The sequence below is a fragment of the Berghia stephanieae genome, chromosome 4, assembly GCF_034508935.2.
Source record: "Berghia stephanieae isolate SIO BIC M18660-M18661 chromosome 4, UCSD_Bste_1.3, whole genome shotgun sequence".
In the NCBI taxonomy this organism is placed as follows: domain Eukaryota; kingdom Metazoa; phylum Mollusca; class Gastropoda; order Nudibranchia; family Aeolidiidae; genus Berghia; species Berghia stephanieae.
This window is the reverse complement of record NC_088363.1, coordinates 9,020,440-9,036,634: the sequence shown is the minus strand read 5'-3', so window position 1 is coordinate 9,036,634 and position 16,195 is coordinate 9,020,440. Positions and strand designations below refer to the sequence as shown.

At 35.8% G+C, this 16,195-nt stretch overlaps 2 protein-coding genes across 2 annotated transcripts; one reads left to right on the top strand and one right to left on the bottom strand.

Moving 5' to 3' along the window:
* Positions 1-3,438: 3,438 nt before the first annotated feature.
* On the top strand, positions 3,439-6,326 carry LOC144971686 (uncharacterized). The gene is made up of 2 exons (XM_078912759.1): positions 3,439-4,602; positions 6,246-6,326. The coding sequence occupies exons 1-2, from the start codon at positions 3,439-3,441 to the stop codon at positions 6,324-6,326; spliced, it is 1,245 nt and encodes a 414-aa protein (XP_078768885.1).
* On the bottom strand, positions 5,326-14,614 carry LOC144969994 (uncharacterized). Its single transcript, XM_078909129.1, has 4 exons — positions 14,484-14,614; positions 9,581-9,805; positions 8,035-8,694; positions 5,326-6,772 (listed from the first exon to the last, which is right to left on the bottom strand). The coding sequence occupies exons 2-4, from the start codon at positions 9,798-9,800 to the stop codon at positions 6,666-6,668; spliced, it is 987 nt and encodes a 328-aa protein (XP_078765255.1). The 5' UTR covers positions 9,801-9,805; positions 14,484-14,614; the 3' UTR covers positions 5,326-6,665.
* Between the last annotated feature and the right edge of the window lie 1,581 nt (positions 14,615-16,195).

Sequence of the window (16,195 nt, the reverse complement as noted above, 5' to 3'; positions counted from 1 at the left end):
TGGAAAACAGATATAAGGGTATAGAAGACAGTATGTACCTCCCTGCCCACTATGGGAGGTCAGGATCCCCACCCAGAAAAATAGATTTTTCTGACTCACATAGAAAAACAACAAGCACAGCCTATACATAATATTGTTAAGAAAAATTAGCTCTACATACAAAACCAGTGTCAAGTTTTCATGGCTATAACACAAAGACTTATTCTTAAAATTGTGAGATGTATAAAAGAATCAGAACAATAAAAGTATTGGTTTCCAGCGTTACAAATGTGACGATTTTCCAATGGTTGATAAGGAGAGGGTTAAGGGTTTTTACGGCGCTTGAGATACATCTAGGTCATATGAGCACCAGTAAAATGGAGGAAAAGGGTGATAGTCAAAAAATTGTAGATTTACAATTAAATTACCCAAGAATAATAAAACAAATGGGAATTGGTTCAAATAGGGAACAGGTGTAGATTGCAGGAGCACACCATCAATGTACATAAAAGTCTCATTCAGCCACAGGCACAGGATCCCACTAATGTTTTGTTTTTGTTGTTAAGGGTTTTACGCCGCTTCCAACACATTTAGGTCGTATCAGCGCCAGTAAAAAGGAAGAAAATGGGATAGTTTGTTTTTGTTTTTTTTATTTTTAAGGGTTTTACGGCGCTTCCAACACATTTAGGTCATATCAGCGCCAGTAAAAAGGAAGAAAATGCATAGTAAAAAGTTCTAGAATTACAATTGAAGCAAAAAGTAAGACGTAGGGGAACTAGGAACAAATAGTGATCAGATATAGATTCCAAGAGCATACCACTACCACCAATGTACTTAGAGATCACCTATAAGTCTCATCTGGCACAAACACAAAATCCAATAAAGAGGTATACACTCAAATGTTTACATTATACATTCAAAATAACAAAATATTATAATACATAACAGAGAGATGATGTACAAGGAAAAAAATTTCATCTCCCAATAACTATGCATTTGACTGTTTCCCTCCCAGCTAGGACTCCGGCCAGGGCCAGGACAAAGACAAGTAATCTCATTCCAAGATAAAGACAGACAGCATATTGGAAAACTGATATAAGTGGATAAAAGACACAGTATGTACCTCCCTGCCCACTATGGGAGCTCAGGAACCCCACCCAGGATCCCACTAAGTAAGAGGATTACACTCAAATGTTAACAAGATATGTTGAAAACAAAAATAGAGAGATGATGTACAAGGAAAAAAAAATATCACTTCCCAGAAATAACACTATACATTTTACTTCTCCTTCTCAGCCAAGGACTCCAGCCAGGGCCATGACAAACCCAAGTAATCCCACTCCAAGACAAAGACAGATATTAACTCAGAAAACAGAAACAGGGGGATAGAAAAAAATAATAATTTCAAATGAGTTTTTATATAGCGCAATATCCACTAAATGTGCTCAAAGCGCTTTAGAAGGGGTCCCTGACCAACAGCAACATTTAACATGTAGGACCGGACATGACACTGGTTAGGTGATATTACAATTTTTTCGGACAGAGACAATGCTGTTAACAGACAGGTACTCATTTTACAACTGAGTACGGTGAGAGAATGTGAGTAAAGAGCATTTTCCAAGGACTCAACTATGTGCCGAGCGAGGGTCGAACCCAGGACCTTCTGATCCGAAAGCGAGTGTCATACCACAAGACCACATAGAAGATACAGTAATCAAGTGACTTCCTGCCTACCATGGGAGGTCAAAGGCCCCACCCAACACAGAACCCTACTTAAGATAATAAAAACGAATTAACTGGTTACCACAAACATTAAAAAAAATAATAATAATTAAAAAACAATACCATTACATATAACGAAACAAAAAGAAACAAAAGTTTTGAATAAATGAATAAATTTAAAATAGTGTAAAAATAATAGTGTAAATTTCATTCCTTTGAGAAATTGATTTATAAAACAACAATAATGCCAATGAACCAAAATATCAACTACATATAATGCACATTGACTTTAAAAATATTTACAATAATGTCCATTGAATCAAAACATCACAAATAATGCCCATTGAGTCAAGATAATAATAAAAATAATAATAATAATAATAATAATAATAATAATAATAATAATAATAATAATAATAATAATATAATAATATATAATAATAAAAATAATAATAATAATAATAATAATAATAATAATAATAATAATATAATAATAATAATATAATAAATAATAATAATAATAATAATAATAATAATAATAATAATAATAATAATAATAATAAAATAATAATAATAATAATAATAATAATAATAATAATAATAATAATAATAATAATAATAATAATAATAATAATAATAATATAATAATAATAATAATAATAATAATTCTACTTTATTCATCCAAAAAAATGGAAATTCATTTACAGACAATTACGTATCTATAATGCCCATTGAATCAATATAAATATATCAATTATAATGCCAATTTAATGAAAATGTCAACTGTCATTTCCATTGAATTCATATACAAGTATCAACCATAATAGGCAGTGACGGATATTGTAAGAGTATTAGTACAAAAAGGACGCCTAACACCGATTGGGACCGTATTTGTTTTTAGGCTTTTTTTTTTAATGGCGCTTGCAGCACTTTTATGTCATTTCTGCGACAGTAAAAATGAAGATTAGAAAAAGGCTCTAGATCTGATATATCAAAGCACTAAGAAATAGTAAGAAAAAGGGGGCTGGTTCAAATTAATAACAGAAGATTTTATGAGCAACCAAGTGATGTACCTATTATGACATATATACGGTCCCTACCGGTCTGAAGGCAAGTTTCATACCACTAGACCACAAAGCTGCAGTTTAGCTACGACGGGGTATATGAACTATAATGAATGAATTCTTGTGATAATATAAAAGCATGCATGCGTCATTCTTTCCTCTTCTCCAAAAGGGCATCTTGCAAAAATTTGCTTCATCACTAAGTTCGGCTTAACAGCCATCAACCTGCAGAGGTTTTGCTTCATCCATTCGTTTGACTTAAACCCATCAACCTGCAGATGTTTTGCTTCATCCATTCGTTTGACTTAAACCCATCAACTTGCAGAGGTTTTGCTTCATTTATTCATTTGACTTAAACCCATCAACCTGTAGAGGTTTTGCTTCATCCATTCGTTTGACTTTAAACCCATCAACCTGCAGATGTTTTGCTTCATCCATTCGTTTGACTTAAACCCATCAAAATATTATAATTGAGAAGGATTTGGATATTTTTATTATCACGGAAAGTTGGCTTAAAAACAATGACAGTAAACTGATTCCACGAGGATATAGTTTCATAGCACAGCATCGAAAAACCGGTCGAGGAGGAGGGATTTTTGTTATTCATAAAGAATCCGTTAAGCTACAGAAAAACAAGACGCAATCGAATTACAAAACTTTCGAATCTCTAGATATGACATTAACATCAGAAAGGAATGAGAAGTACCATGTTGTTGTAATTTATAGACCTCCTCCATCTACAAGGAATAAACTCACACATAATCAATTCTATGATGAAATCGACACGCTCGCGTTAGAAACTAGCACAACCAGTGGTGAAATTCTTATATTGGGCGATTTTAATGTTCACATGGACGATCTAACGGATACAAAATGTTTGAAGTTAAAGGATATTTTAGATAGTCACAATTTAAGACAATATGTAAAGGACGGAACTCACAAGGCGGGGCACATCTTAGACTTAATAATTTCCAGGAAAGATAACAAAATAATTGATAACGTTGACGTTTTGGATCGCACAATTTCAGATCATAACCTGATTGCTTTAAATCTAAAAATCGAATGCAAAACAACCGTCAAGAAAACGATCACATACCGGAAAACAAAATCACTAAATAAAGAAACATTTCAAGAATCCATCAGGTCTTTGGATTTACTCGCCTCTGTTAAGAGTTGTGATAATGTTCATGATATGGTAAACACATATAATAATTCATTGAAAACTGTGTTCGATGAGCTGTGTCCATCGGTCACGAAAGAAATTATTCTTCGACCAAACACCGAGTGGTATTGCAACGAGTTACAAACACTAAAACATCAACTCAGATCTGCCGAACGGATTTGGCGTCGATCCAAATTAGAAATTCATAATCAAATTTATTTAAGACTAAAACACAAACGGAACAAATTAATTCTATCATGTAAAAAAACATACATTCAAAATAAAATAACAAGTGCCAAACGAAACTCACGTGAACTGTTCGCCACCCTGAACAAACTGATGAAGGATCATCCTTCAAATAATTTCGAGGACCCTATTGCTACCGCAAATACTTTCTCTCTACATTTTAGAGATAAAATATCAGGTATTCGGAATAATTTGGACAAAGAAGAGACAATGAAAGCACAAATAAATGAAACTAATGCACTTCCAGCCGGAGCAGCATTCGACGAATTTGAACCCGCCACTGAAACAGAAGTACTGTCTGCGCTGAGACAATGCTCCAAAACAACCAGCCCAATAGATCCCATTCCTTCATGGCTTGTTCTTTCTTGTGCTAATATTTTGGTTCCCGTTCTTACTCATATTGTAAATGCTAGTTTGTTTATTGGTGAGGTATCTAATAATCTTAAACATGCTATTGTCACTCCCATATTAAAGAAATCTAGCCTTGACAAAGAAGACCCAAATAATTATCGACCAGTCTCGAATCTCACCCTCATGTCTAAACTAATTGAGAAAATTGTTGCTTTTAGGCTTAACACGTTTTTGAATGAACACAATTTGTTCTCTAAATTTCAGTCTGCTTATCGCCCCTTTCACAGCACTGAAACTGCTCTTATTAAAATCCATAATGATATCATAAATCATTTATGTCGGAAAAATGATGATGTTATTATCATACTACTCGACCTTAGTGCTGCTTTTGACACAATAGACCATACTCTTTTAATTGACAGACTTAAGACACTATACGGATTTGGGGGTACTGTCCTTGACTGGTTTTCTTCTTACCTCTCTGACAGAATTCAATCAGTGTCTGTAAATCGACATGACTTCTCTTCTCCTTGTCCCCTATCTTTTGGTGTACCACAGGGTTCAGTTCTGGGACCCTCTTTATTCACCCTCTATATCAGACCATTAGGTGACATCATCTCAAAATATTTTATTAAGTACCATTTTTACGCAGACGACACCCAATTACTGTTTCCCATTAATATCGACAATCATCTCAATGTTATAACGGATATAGAAAATTGTATCTCTGAGATTAGTGACTGGATGTGTTGCAACAAACTCAGGTTAAATGAAAATAAAACAGAGGTGTTGCAAATTACAAGACGGGGCCTCGTGGACCTTTCCACGTTTAACCTGAATCTTTCTGATTGTGTAATTCCCATCACTAAAGAACCTGTGAGAAACTTAGGAGTTTTATTCGATACCAAATTAAACATGTCTGCCCATGTTACTAATGTAACTAGATCCTGCAATCTTTACCTTAGATCTATTGGTGCTATTAGAAGGCTTCTTGATATTGATACTACTAAACTTCTTGTGGTCTCTTTGATTCTTACCCGCCTTGATTATTGCAATAGCTTGCTCTATGGTTGTGATAATAATGTCATTAATCGACTCCAAAAGATACAGAACAAAGCAGCTCGATTGGTAACGTTATCTAAAAAGCGCGAGCATATAACACCGATTTTGGAGGACCTACACTGGCTACCTGTAAAGTTTAGGATTGAATTTAAAATACTCACCCATGTTTTCAATTGCTTAAACAATTCCGCTCCTGTTTACCTTCAGGAACTTATCCACCTTTATGAACCCAGTCGAAATTTAAGATCTGCTAATTTAAATATCCTAAGGGAACCCCCAAAATCGTTAGTTTTTCATGAGAAATCCTTTGACCACCATGCCCCCCGACTGTGGAACTCCATCAATATTGAAACTAAAAATAGTGAAAATCCACTTATCTTTAGAAAACGGTTAAAAACTGAGCTTTTCTGTAGGGCATATAATTTGGACTCTTAGTATGTATTTTATTATAATATATTATGTTATCATCGAATTTGTGTGGTTTTAATATGCCAGTTCTATATTTGTATATCATACATGATGTGTTGATGTAAAGCGCCAGTGAGCAATTCCAAATTGGAACTAGGCGCTATATAAGTTCATTATATTATTATTATTATTATCAACTTGCAGAGGTTTTGCTTCATTTATTCATTTGACTTAAACCCATCAACCTGCAGAGGTTTTGCTTCATTTATTCGTTTGACTTTAAACCCATCAACCTGCAGAGGTTTTGCTTCATCCATTCGTTTGACTGTTAAACCGATCAACCTGCAGAGGTTTTGCTTCATCCATTCGTTTGACTGTTAAACCCATCAACCTGCAGAGGTTTTGCTTCATTTATTCGTTTGACTTAAACCCATCAACCTGCAGAGTTTTGCTTCATTTATTCGTTTGACTTTAAACCCATCAACCTGCAGAGGTTTTGCTTCATTTATTCGTTTGACTTAAACCCATCAACCTGCAGAGGTTTTGCTTCATTTATTCGTTTGACTTTAAACCCATCAACATGCAGAGGTTTTGCTTCATCCATTCGTTTGACTGTTAAACCCATCAACCTGCAGAGGTTTTGCTTCATTTATTCGTTTGACTTAAACCCATCAACCTGCAGAGTTTTGCTTCATCCACATGTTCAGCCCAAGAAAGACGTTGACAGTGAAGCTAATGCCGATCACCATTCCCAACACGGTCCATTTCCATATTGAATCTGTAGACAAAATCACACCAGTAGTCAGTGAATGTAGAAATTTTTTTTATATTTTTTTTAATAATAAAAAACTAATTACAAAACCAAGCCACTGGTAAGTAAATCAGAAAAAAGAAATCTTTAAAAAAAGATAAAATAACAAAGTTTATTCAATTATTACGCATGATGATGGGATGATCTAAAACATTGGTCTTATACACCAAAATACTGAAAACTTATATAGCGCAATCTATAACTCAGAGATATCAGACTCTACACGCTTAAATTACCAATTACTTTGGCTGAGACATACTCATATACACACACAAACACATACAAACACACAACACAACATAAACCAGATGTCTATCTTGCTTCTCATATCATCTACTAAAATAGAAACAGATTAGTCTGAAACAAGCGTTTAAAAATAGACGAAATAGACAAAGATTCTTTTTCACAAAAATGCTCTGTGGTAAGGGGTTCCAAAGAGTAAGTGGACCAAAATGAGAAACGGATCTCATTCCAGCTTTTTTTTTTTTTTTTTCGGATACAAGGGACAATTAGTTTGGTGGGATCACTGGCCGAACATTAGGGGCAGGGTTTTGAATATCTTTCAATAAGTTCCAAAAGGTAGGAGGGAGCAGTACTTTCAAGACACTGATACACTAAAACACAAGCTTTGAATTTAATCCTTTTCTCAACAGGCAGCCATTGCAGATCATGAAGCAGAGGTCTGGCAGAATCACACCTATGCTTCATGGCAGCACTGTACTGAGCAATCTGAAAATGTCTCAGAATATGTTGCGAAACGCCAAACAACACAGCATTAGAATAAATCAATTTTGATAGCACAAGGGACACAAACAGGTGTTTAGTCACATCATCAGACATGAACCGTCTAATGTAAGCAACATTCTTTAGTTGGAAAAATAGAGATCTAAGAAAATTATCAAGTCTAGAGTCTAAGAATGTGCCATGTATTTTACTTTTTCAAAAATTTGAATAAAAGCAAACCCCAGCTTCAAATCTGATTCATTTTCCCACTTCCTGTTCCCCACACACAGCACCTCCATCCTATCATCATTCAGTTTGTCTGTTCTCATTCATCAATTAATCATATGTATCAGTATCTAAAATTAGGCTGACATAACCGACTGTATACATCAGCTGTGGTCTATAAGGATCAATTATATCAGCAAGAGAGAGTTCTACTGTTAAAAAATAATTTTCCTTACACACTCAAACAATATTACGTTTTTTTTTCTTTTCAAGAATTTTACCTTTTTGAGGTTCTCCTCTCATCACCCTTTTGGTGCTCCCACTATAATTTGATGAAGTGTCCATGTCTTCTTCATCAGAAAACTCAGCAATTTTCTCCATATGGCTTCTGTTATTATGAGAGGATTGGAAGTTTTTTCTAAGAAATGAACTCGCACAAGATGAAGATGTTGTTTCGAATTTGGGTGACCTTCCCTCTGAAAATGTTTGGACAGTGTTGCCCCTTTTCCTTAAGAAATCTAGATCACAAGGTTTGTCATACATATTATTTACACTTAAAGATTTCTTCAACGGCCAGGGTTTGATAATTTTCCCCTGCATGGCAATTCTATTTGACCGTCTGACTCGGTTTCCACCATTTTCATTGGATGTACTGTCCGGTGAGACAACTTCATTCTCCTTTTTCCCAGAAGGCTGGAGATGATAGTCTAATGCTCGTGGCTTAAGGGTGAAACATTTTGATTCACTGCGATACTTTGTAAAGCTTTGCAGCTGCTGAGGTGAAGTTGAATGGATGGAAGAATTTGTTTGATTCGAAGACTTTGGAGGAATTGAGTCATTCTTACTACTGCTGATATCGGCATCTTGGGATTTATGTTTGAGACTAGCAGGACTACATTCAGGGGCTTTGTCCCAACCAGGACTCGATGATGAAAATTTTCCTGAAAGGAAAAGAGACAGATATTTCACATTAAGAAATACTGGGTTGTCGATTTAGAATGAAAAGAATATACTGAACTCTTATGCAAGCACGTCTACTGACCCCTACCTGAACACTGAACTCCAGTAAAAAGACGTACATGCTAACTTTTTTCCATTCACCAGGAGTTTCGGAAATATACAGAGGTTATTTTACATACTGAATTCCGTAAATATACAGAAAATCAGCAACCTTGGAAATAACAAAATATCAGGGCGATGATAAAGGGCAGACTTGTGTAGTTAATTGTCAGGTTAAACTGTGCAAACCCAGTCAGTATTAAATTTTAAAATTTCACATTGCCCCCCTCCCCCCTTCTCCAGCTAACAGTTAACCAGCCATAAAAACTGATATATTGTTACAGCTCCTATTGCGGTTACTACAGCTTCTAATCATACTAATGCAACTACTACAACTGGTGTAAATAAAAATAAAATACTTGGGCTGTTTAATAAAACTCTTCATAATCAATCTAATCTATTGATCTGCTACATCAAAACAGTTTGCTCCAAAAGACGTGTTTCAGTTGATGCAATCATCACTGCTGAAGATGATAAAAATTGAAAAAGGAGGAAATTTATAAACAATTGTCTATAAGCCCATTTATACTGCATTAATTAAGAGTGGGAAACTGCAGCCCCTCTATGTTCCACCATGCATCATCTTTCTCACTGCCAATACATTGATAGGGGGAGGGGGGGATGTTATCTTTTTAAAAGGAGGAAATTCCCCCTCTGACACCAAAATCGAGGATTTCCATGGATCCGAGGAATACCATCATCCATGAATCATAGTAAATCTGATGCATCAGAAGGAGATGAGGTTTCACTGCTGTTAAAACAACATACCTGGGCTTGGTGAAAGAGAGAATGAAATGATATTGAGTCTGCTTGGAGTCAGAATGTTCCTTGATAAAGGCTCTGTGATGCCAATGTTGTTGTTGTTGTTGTTGTTATGTTTGGTGATGGTGGTGGTGGTAGTGGCAGATGTCGTGGTAGGCACAGTTGAATCACAGCTGGTTGATGGATCAGAGGATATGATGGACGGTAACGACCAGATGCTGGACATGGATCCTGGAAGAAAGATAAGGCAAGAAGCGTAACTCTTTGTTAAATTCACCTTGTCTTTTGAGTGTTACTGTGATGTAGCATTCGGTTTAGGGCCTCACAAACAATCTAGATTGAGTGAGTGAGTGGGTTCAAGCCATCAATTGTGCACCTCAACATTATACTGCATTTTGAATTAAGAAAGATTTCACAATTATCAAAGTTTTAAAACTTTTCCTTACCAACCATTTTCAGAATTTTCCCCAAAATATTGTACCAACCAAACACAAAAATTTGTTTTTCTTACTCAAACAGAAAAAAAAAAAAAAAATATATAATAATAATAATAATAATAATAATGATAATAATAATAATAATAATAATAATAATAATAATAATAATAATAATAATAATAATAATAATAATAATAATAATAATAATAATAATAATAATAATAATAATGCTGAAAACTTATACACCGATATAACTCTGAGACACCAGACTCTAAGCGCTGAAATGGAGGAGATAACTTTTTTACTAGGAAGCATGGATCAGCGGTATGGTCTTTGCTTCGCACATGAGACGTACTGAGTTTGATTGCCCGCCGCTGCGTTGTGTGGCCTTGAGCAAATCACCTCGTCTTAGCTCAATTTGCAGCACTGCACTGAGGCTGATGCCTGGGTTATTCCAGTCTTCCCGTGGAATATACCCTAGAGACAAATTTCCCCTATGGGGTGAATAAAGGGAATTTTATTTGTTTCTTTTTAAAAAATTCAATCTGCAGCATTGTGTTTTAACAGTGACAAGATTTATTTTCATAAGTGTAATAAAATGGTCTTTGACAAGATCAGAGATGCCAACTTTGAATTTCGCTCACAGGAGTTTCAGCCACCACTCGTAGGAATTTCAATGCCGAAAGAGGAATTTCCGCGCACAAAAAAAAAAGGAATTGGAACGATATTTGGCATTGTGCTTACATATTGTATAGTTCTAAATAGATAACTGATTAGAATTACAGTGTATATTATGATACATAAACACATTGCAAATTACAATCCCAAAGTTTCCTTATTTCAAATGAAGTAAAGCGCCGAAATCTAATGGTAGAGATTGTAGTACTGGTGGTAGTGAGGATGATGTGGTGGTGGTTGTAGTAATAGTGGGAGAGATGATGAAGATGTGATAGTGGTTGATGTTGTAGTTGTAGTGGTAGTGATGATGATATGGTGGTGGTGGTGGTGGTTGAGGTAGTAGTGGTAGTGATGATGATATGGTGGTGGTGCTGGTTGAAGTAGTAGTTGTAGTGATGATATGGTGGTGGTATTGTGGTTGTAGTTGTGGTCGTGATGATAATGATGTGGTGGTGGTTGTAGTAGTGGTGGTTGTGATGTTGATGTGGTGGTGGTGGTGGTGGTTGTAGTACAAATGGTAGTGATGATGATGTGGTAGTGGTGGTTGTAGTAGTAATGGTAATGATGATGTGGTGGTGGTTGTAGTAGTAGTCGTGGTAGTGATGATAATGTGGTGGTGGTGGTTGTAGTAGTACTGGTCGTGATGATGATGTGGTGCTGGTGGTTGTAGTAGTGGTAGTGATGATGATATTGTAGTGGTTGTTGTTGTAGTATAGTAGTAGCATTAGCAGTAGTAGTAGTAGTAGTGATGATGATGATGTGGTGGTTGTAGTAGTAGTGGTAGTGATGATGATGATGTGGTGGTGGTGGTTGTAGTAGTAGTAGTAGTAGTGGTGGTAGTGATGAAGATGAGGTGATGGTGGTAGTTGTAGTAGTATTGATAGTGATGATGACGTGGTGGTGATGGTGGTTGTAGTAGTGGTGGTAGTGATGATGATGTGGTGGAGGTTGTGGTAGTGGTGGTAGTGATGATGATGTGGTGGTGGTTGTAGTAGTATTAGTGGTAGTGATGATGATGTTGTGGTGGTGGTTGTAGTAGTATTAGTGGTAGTGATGATGATGTGGTAGTGGTGGTTGTAGTAGTAGTGGTAGTGATGATGTGGTGGTGGTGGTGGTTGTAGTAGTAGTGGTAATGATGATGTGGTTGTAGTAGTAGTGGTAGTGATGATGTGGTTGTGGTGGTTGTAGTAGTAGTGGTAATGATGATGTGGTTGTAGTAGTAGTGGTAGTGATGATGTGGTGGTGGTGGTTGTAGTAGTAGTGGTAATGATGATGTGGTGGTGGTGGCTGTAGTAGTGGTGGTAATGACGATGTAGTGGTGGTGGTTGTAGTAGTAGTGACGATGATGTGGTGGTGGTTGTAGTAGTAGAGGTCGTGAAGATGATGTGGTAGTGGTGGTTGTAGTAGTAGTGGTAGTGATGATGTGAAGCTGGTGGTTGTAGTAGTAGTGGTAGTGATGATGATGTGGTGGTGGCTGCAGTAGTGGTGGTGGTGCTGATGGTTGTAATGCTAGTGGTAATGATGATGATGTAGTGGTTGGAAGGGGGGGGGGGAGGGGGGTATCCTTGGAACAAATTGACCTCACCGGAATTTGACGGAAGTTGCCCGGAGCCCGGAATTTTTTGCTCCAGACCGGAGTTTTTTCCGGTGAAACCGGAGTTTTGGGATCACTGGACAAGATGTACACAAACTAAATACAGACCTGCCTACCTCTGACTTGTTTTTGTTGTTTTTACGGGTTTTACGGCACTTGCAACACATTTAGGTTATATCAGCGACAGTAAAAAGGAAGAAAATGGGATAGTAAAAAGTTCTAGAATTACAATTAAAGCACCCAAGAAAAAGTAAGACAAAGGGGAACTGAGAACAAATAGGGATCAGATGTCGATTCCAAGATCATACCACCAATGTACTTAGTTTGAAATCACCTACAAGTCTCATCCAGACACAAGCACAAAATCCAACAAAGAGGAACACACTCAAATGCTTACATTATACATTCAAAATAAAAATAATAATACATAACAGAGAGATGATTTACAAGGAAAAAAATATCATCTCCCAAAACAATAACTATGCATTTGACTGTTTCCCTCCCTAGGACTCTGGCCAGCACCAGGACAAAACCAAGTAATCTCATTCAAAGACAAAGACAGAAAGCATGTTGGAAAACAGATATAAGGGGATAGAAGACACAGTATGTACCCCCCTGCCCGCTATGGGAGGTCAGGATCCCCACCCAGTACCTCTGACTTGAAAAAATTCCTAGTTTTCAGAGGTTTTAACATATTAGACTCTAAAACTACTAGTAAAAATTACGATTTTGTCATTAATATTGCTTTTAACTCCCTTCTGGTCTAGTTACGGCAACAAAACTTTGTTTTCAAGAAGTTTTATTGAATCAAAGTCCTTTATATAATTGTCAGTTTGGAGCCAAAAATACGCAGTTCTATGAAATTTTCGTAGTAGTGGGAAGGTCTGTAAATATACTTATTTCTTTTGAACCTCCACTGTTATAAAATCTTGTTTTCAAAAAGAAATCAGAATCACATCCAAAAATTATTTCAAAAAAAAAAAAAATAGAGTTAACATTTTACAGATTTGTAAAGGGAAATAACCAGTAAATAAATGGTTATCTTTATAAGCATTTAATTTTTTGATTGAGTGCCCTCCCCATCAAAGATGTTGATTATTTTTTATTTTTTTATCTTTTATTTTTTTGCTAGACACCTGCACAGCAAATAGTGAAAGTATGAATAATATTTAAGAACAATTAAAGTTTATGTCATGCATACATCCATATTTTTAGGTCAATCTTCAATTCAGTATGAAAGATTTAGGTGAAAAATGGGATCATTTTACACAACTGGAATTACAGCATTGTTTAAATAAGGGAAACTTCCAACAAAATCTATATCTATAAATTTCTGGCTGCTGTTTCCTGTGGATTTTATGGAGGTTCAAAAATTTACAGATCTTCAAACATCAAAAGAAGTATAAGACTAAGAGATCTTTTTTAATTTACGGAACCTCAAAAATTTTATGAAAATCCATGTATTTACGGAAATCGGCAGCGCTTTATTTTACAAACTATCACTTTAAAATGCTTCAAAATAGCCAAAATGCAGTTCAATTTGGTCACATACCAATTTTTGAGAAAAAACACTATAGTTTTTTTAAACCAATTTTACAAAAAAATTTTGGTTTAAAAATCCAAATCTAGAGGAGAAAAAAAAATCCAAATATAGCCAAATTTGTTCTAAAAAAAAATCAGTAGTCCAATGCATCAATTAAATCTAAATAAATGGTAGGTCTGATCAAAAGATTAAAGACAGCTTTCTAGAAGCTCTAACCATTGATAATGACATACAATGACAACCCATCATCTCCTTTCATTTAAAATGCCTTGGTTTGAAAAGGATCATGCACACGAGCCATTGGGAAGACAGATGATACTGATAAGTAGAACTAATTCAAAAATGGGTAGTCAGGCAGTCTAATTGTAGAATGCCAAAGGAGATTCAGGCCACGATTCCCTCTGAAAGCTTGACATATCATGTTTATTCTACTGCTGTGATCTTCCTGGTGGATTGAGTTATGGTTTTCGTTTTTGGTTTTTTTCAGACTCCAGTGAAAATAAGATTAAAAAAAAAAAAAAGAAAAAAAGTAAAAGTAGGGTAAAATTATGTATAAAACAAGCAAATTTTTTTTTAAGAAGTCGGACATGGTTGGTAATGGTTATCTATGCATTTTTTTACCCAAATGTCTACCAAAAATGTACATTAAAAACGAACCTGATTTCCTTGCCAATCCTAAAGAGATTGATTCCAGACCATCTCTGACAGTATCGTAGTGCTTTTTGATTTCTCTTGATTGGATGAAACACCATCAGGGCTTGCGGATGATACCATCGATGTGGGTGAACTGGGCGGTGATGATGAAATGGGCTTGAAGAAATTTTTAGCTTCTCCAACCGGATACACGAGGAAAGATGAGGACGGAGATGGAGAAGGTGGTGATGATGAGATGGTACTGACAAACTGTGGCTCTGCTCTAATCTTCCCATTGCAATCAGGTAGATGTTTTTCTTTCAAAGGTGTCACTTTTTTATGTGAAGCAATCCTTGTCAAGGACCTGAAAGATGAGTTTAAATAAATTGTCTCATAGAGATACCAGTAGGTAAATGCCAAATGAAGTTCAATAAAACCAGCGCTGATGGTGAGAAAAAGTTTTAAAAAATGAAAGAAGGAAAATTTTTCCAAAATTTGTTTGCCGCAGTTTTGGGCTCCATTACTTAAGAAAACAAAACTTGGCTGAGAAATTTAAATGTTTAAAAATGGAAAGAAGGTGAACATGACAGTTTTTTCCAAAGTTATGGAAAAACCAACAAGTCCTTAATATTCGCCAAATATAGAATTTTTTACACTGCTATGCATATTTAAACTTATTCTCATTTATTTGTACCAATCTGCAAACTTTTCAGAAACAAAATAATGAGATATTCATGTGAAAATAAAACAGTGCTGATGGTGAGAAAAAGGAGGAAAATTTCGAACAACTGACTACTTTACGCCCCCATTTTTACTGCACTAACCCCCACGTTTAGAGCTTATATAACCTATTATAAAAATCTCAATTTTTTATTTATTTGTTCCATCACACATCCAAGTCTTTCCCTGCAAGTACATTTGATTAGGGGGAATTGTCATTCTTTAAAAGGATGAAATTCCTCCTCCGACACCAAAATTGTGGATTTCGGCGGATCCGAGAAAAACCATCAGCACTGGTAAAATCAAGGATGAGAAGTGGCATCAGAAATTTCCCTGATACAGTCATACGAGATGAAAGGTCTAAAAATGTAACCTGAAAAAAAAAACTCACTGAGGGGCAACTTCCGAGAATTTCTTTGGGTGTCGAGACTTGGTTAAGCACACATAACACATAGACGTTGTAGAGATACAAAGGACAAGATAGGAAGAAGCTGTGTAGACATTTTGTGGCATGGCCGGTGACAGAACATTCGTGACTAACAGGGCAAGCCAATGCAGAATATGAAGTGCATCGACAATGTGTACGCTGGAAAAAATAAAAAAGTAAAATAAAATAAATCTTTTTAAAAGTATATTTTTTAAAGTGAAAAAATCATCTGGGGTCATTTCATTACACATCAATTTCTCACAGCAATTCAATAATTGCAGTCATGATGGTGTCAAGTTTATAAGTGCAGCTGTGCGGTCTAGTGGCATGCCACTCGCCTTTGGATCAGAAAATCCTTAGTTCAAGTACGCTTTAAGCGGCTCATAATTGAGTCCTTGGAAAAGGCTCTTTACTCACATTCTCTGACCTCACTCAGGTCGTTAACAGCGTTATCTCTGTCCAAAACATGTAATATCGCCTAACAGGCATCATGTCTCGTCCAACATGATATATCAGACCTGCCTGTAATTACAAAAATCACGAAATTTTGGCACCAGTTTCAGACCTTCAAGAGCATGTCACTCTAAGT

Excerpts from the sequence above, each read along its gene's own strand:
- LOC144971686 (XM_078912759.1), top strand. The coding sequence starts at position 3,439 with ATGACATTAACATCAGAAAGGAATGAGAAGTACCATGTTGTTGTAATT. Across the intron at positions 4,603-6,245 it reads CTAGTTTGTTTATTGGTGAG|AGGTTTTGCTTCATTTATTC; the intron begins GTATCTAATAAT and ends ATCAACCTGCAG.
- LOC144969994 (XM_078909129.1), bottom strand. The coding sequence starts at position 9,800 with ATGTCCAGCATCTGGTCGTTACCGTCCATCATATCCTCTGATCCATCA. Across the intron at positions 8,695-9,580 it reads CTCTCTTTCACCAAGCCCAG|GAAAATTTTCATCATCGAGT; the intron begins GTATGTTGTTTT and ends TTTTCCTTTCAG. Across the intron at positions 6,773-8,034 it reads GAGAGGAGAACCTCAAAAAG|ATTCAATATGGAAATGGACC; the intron begins GTAAAATTCTTG and ends TTTTGTCTACAG.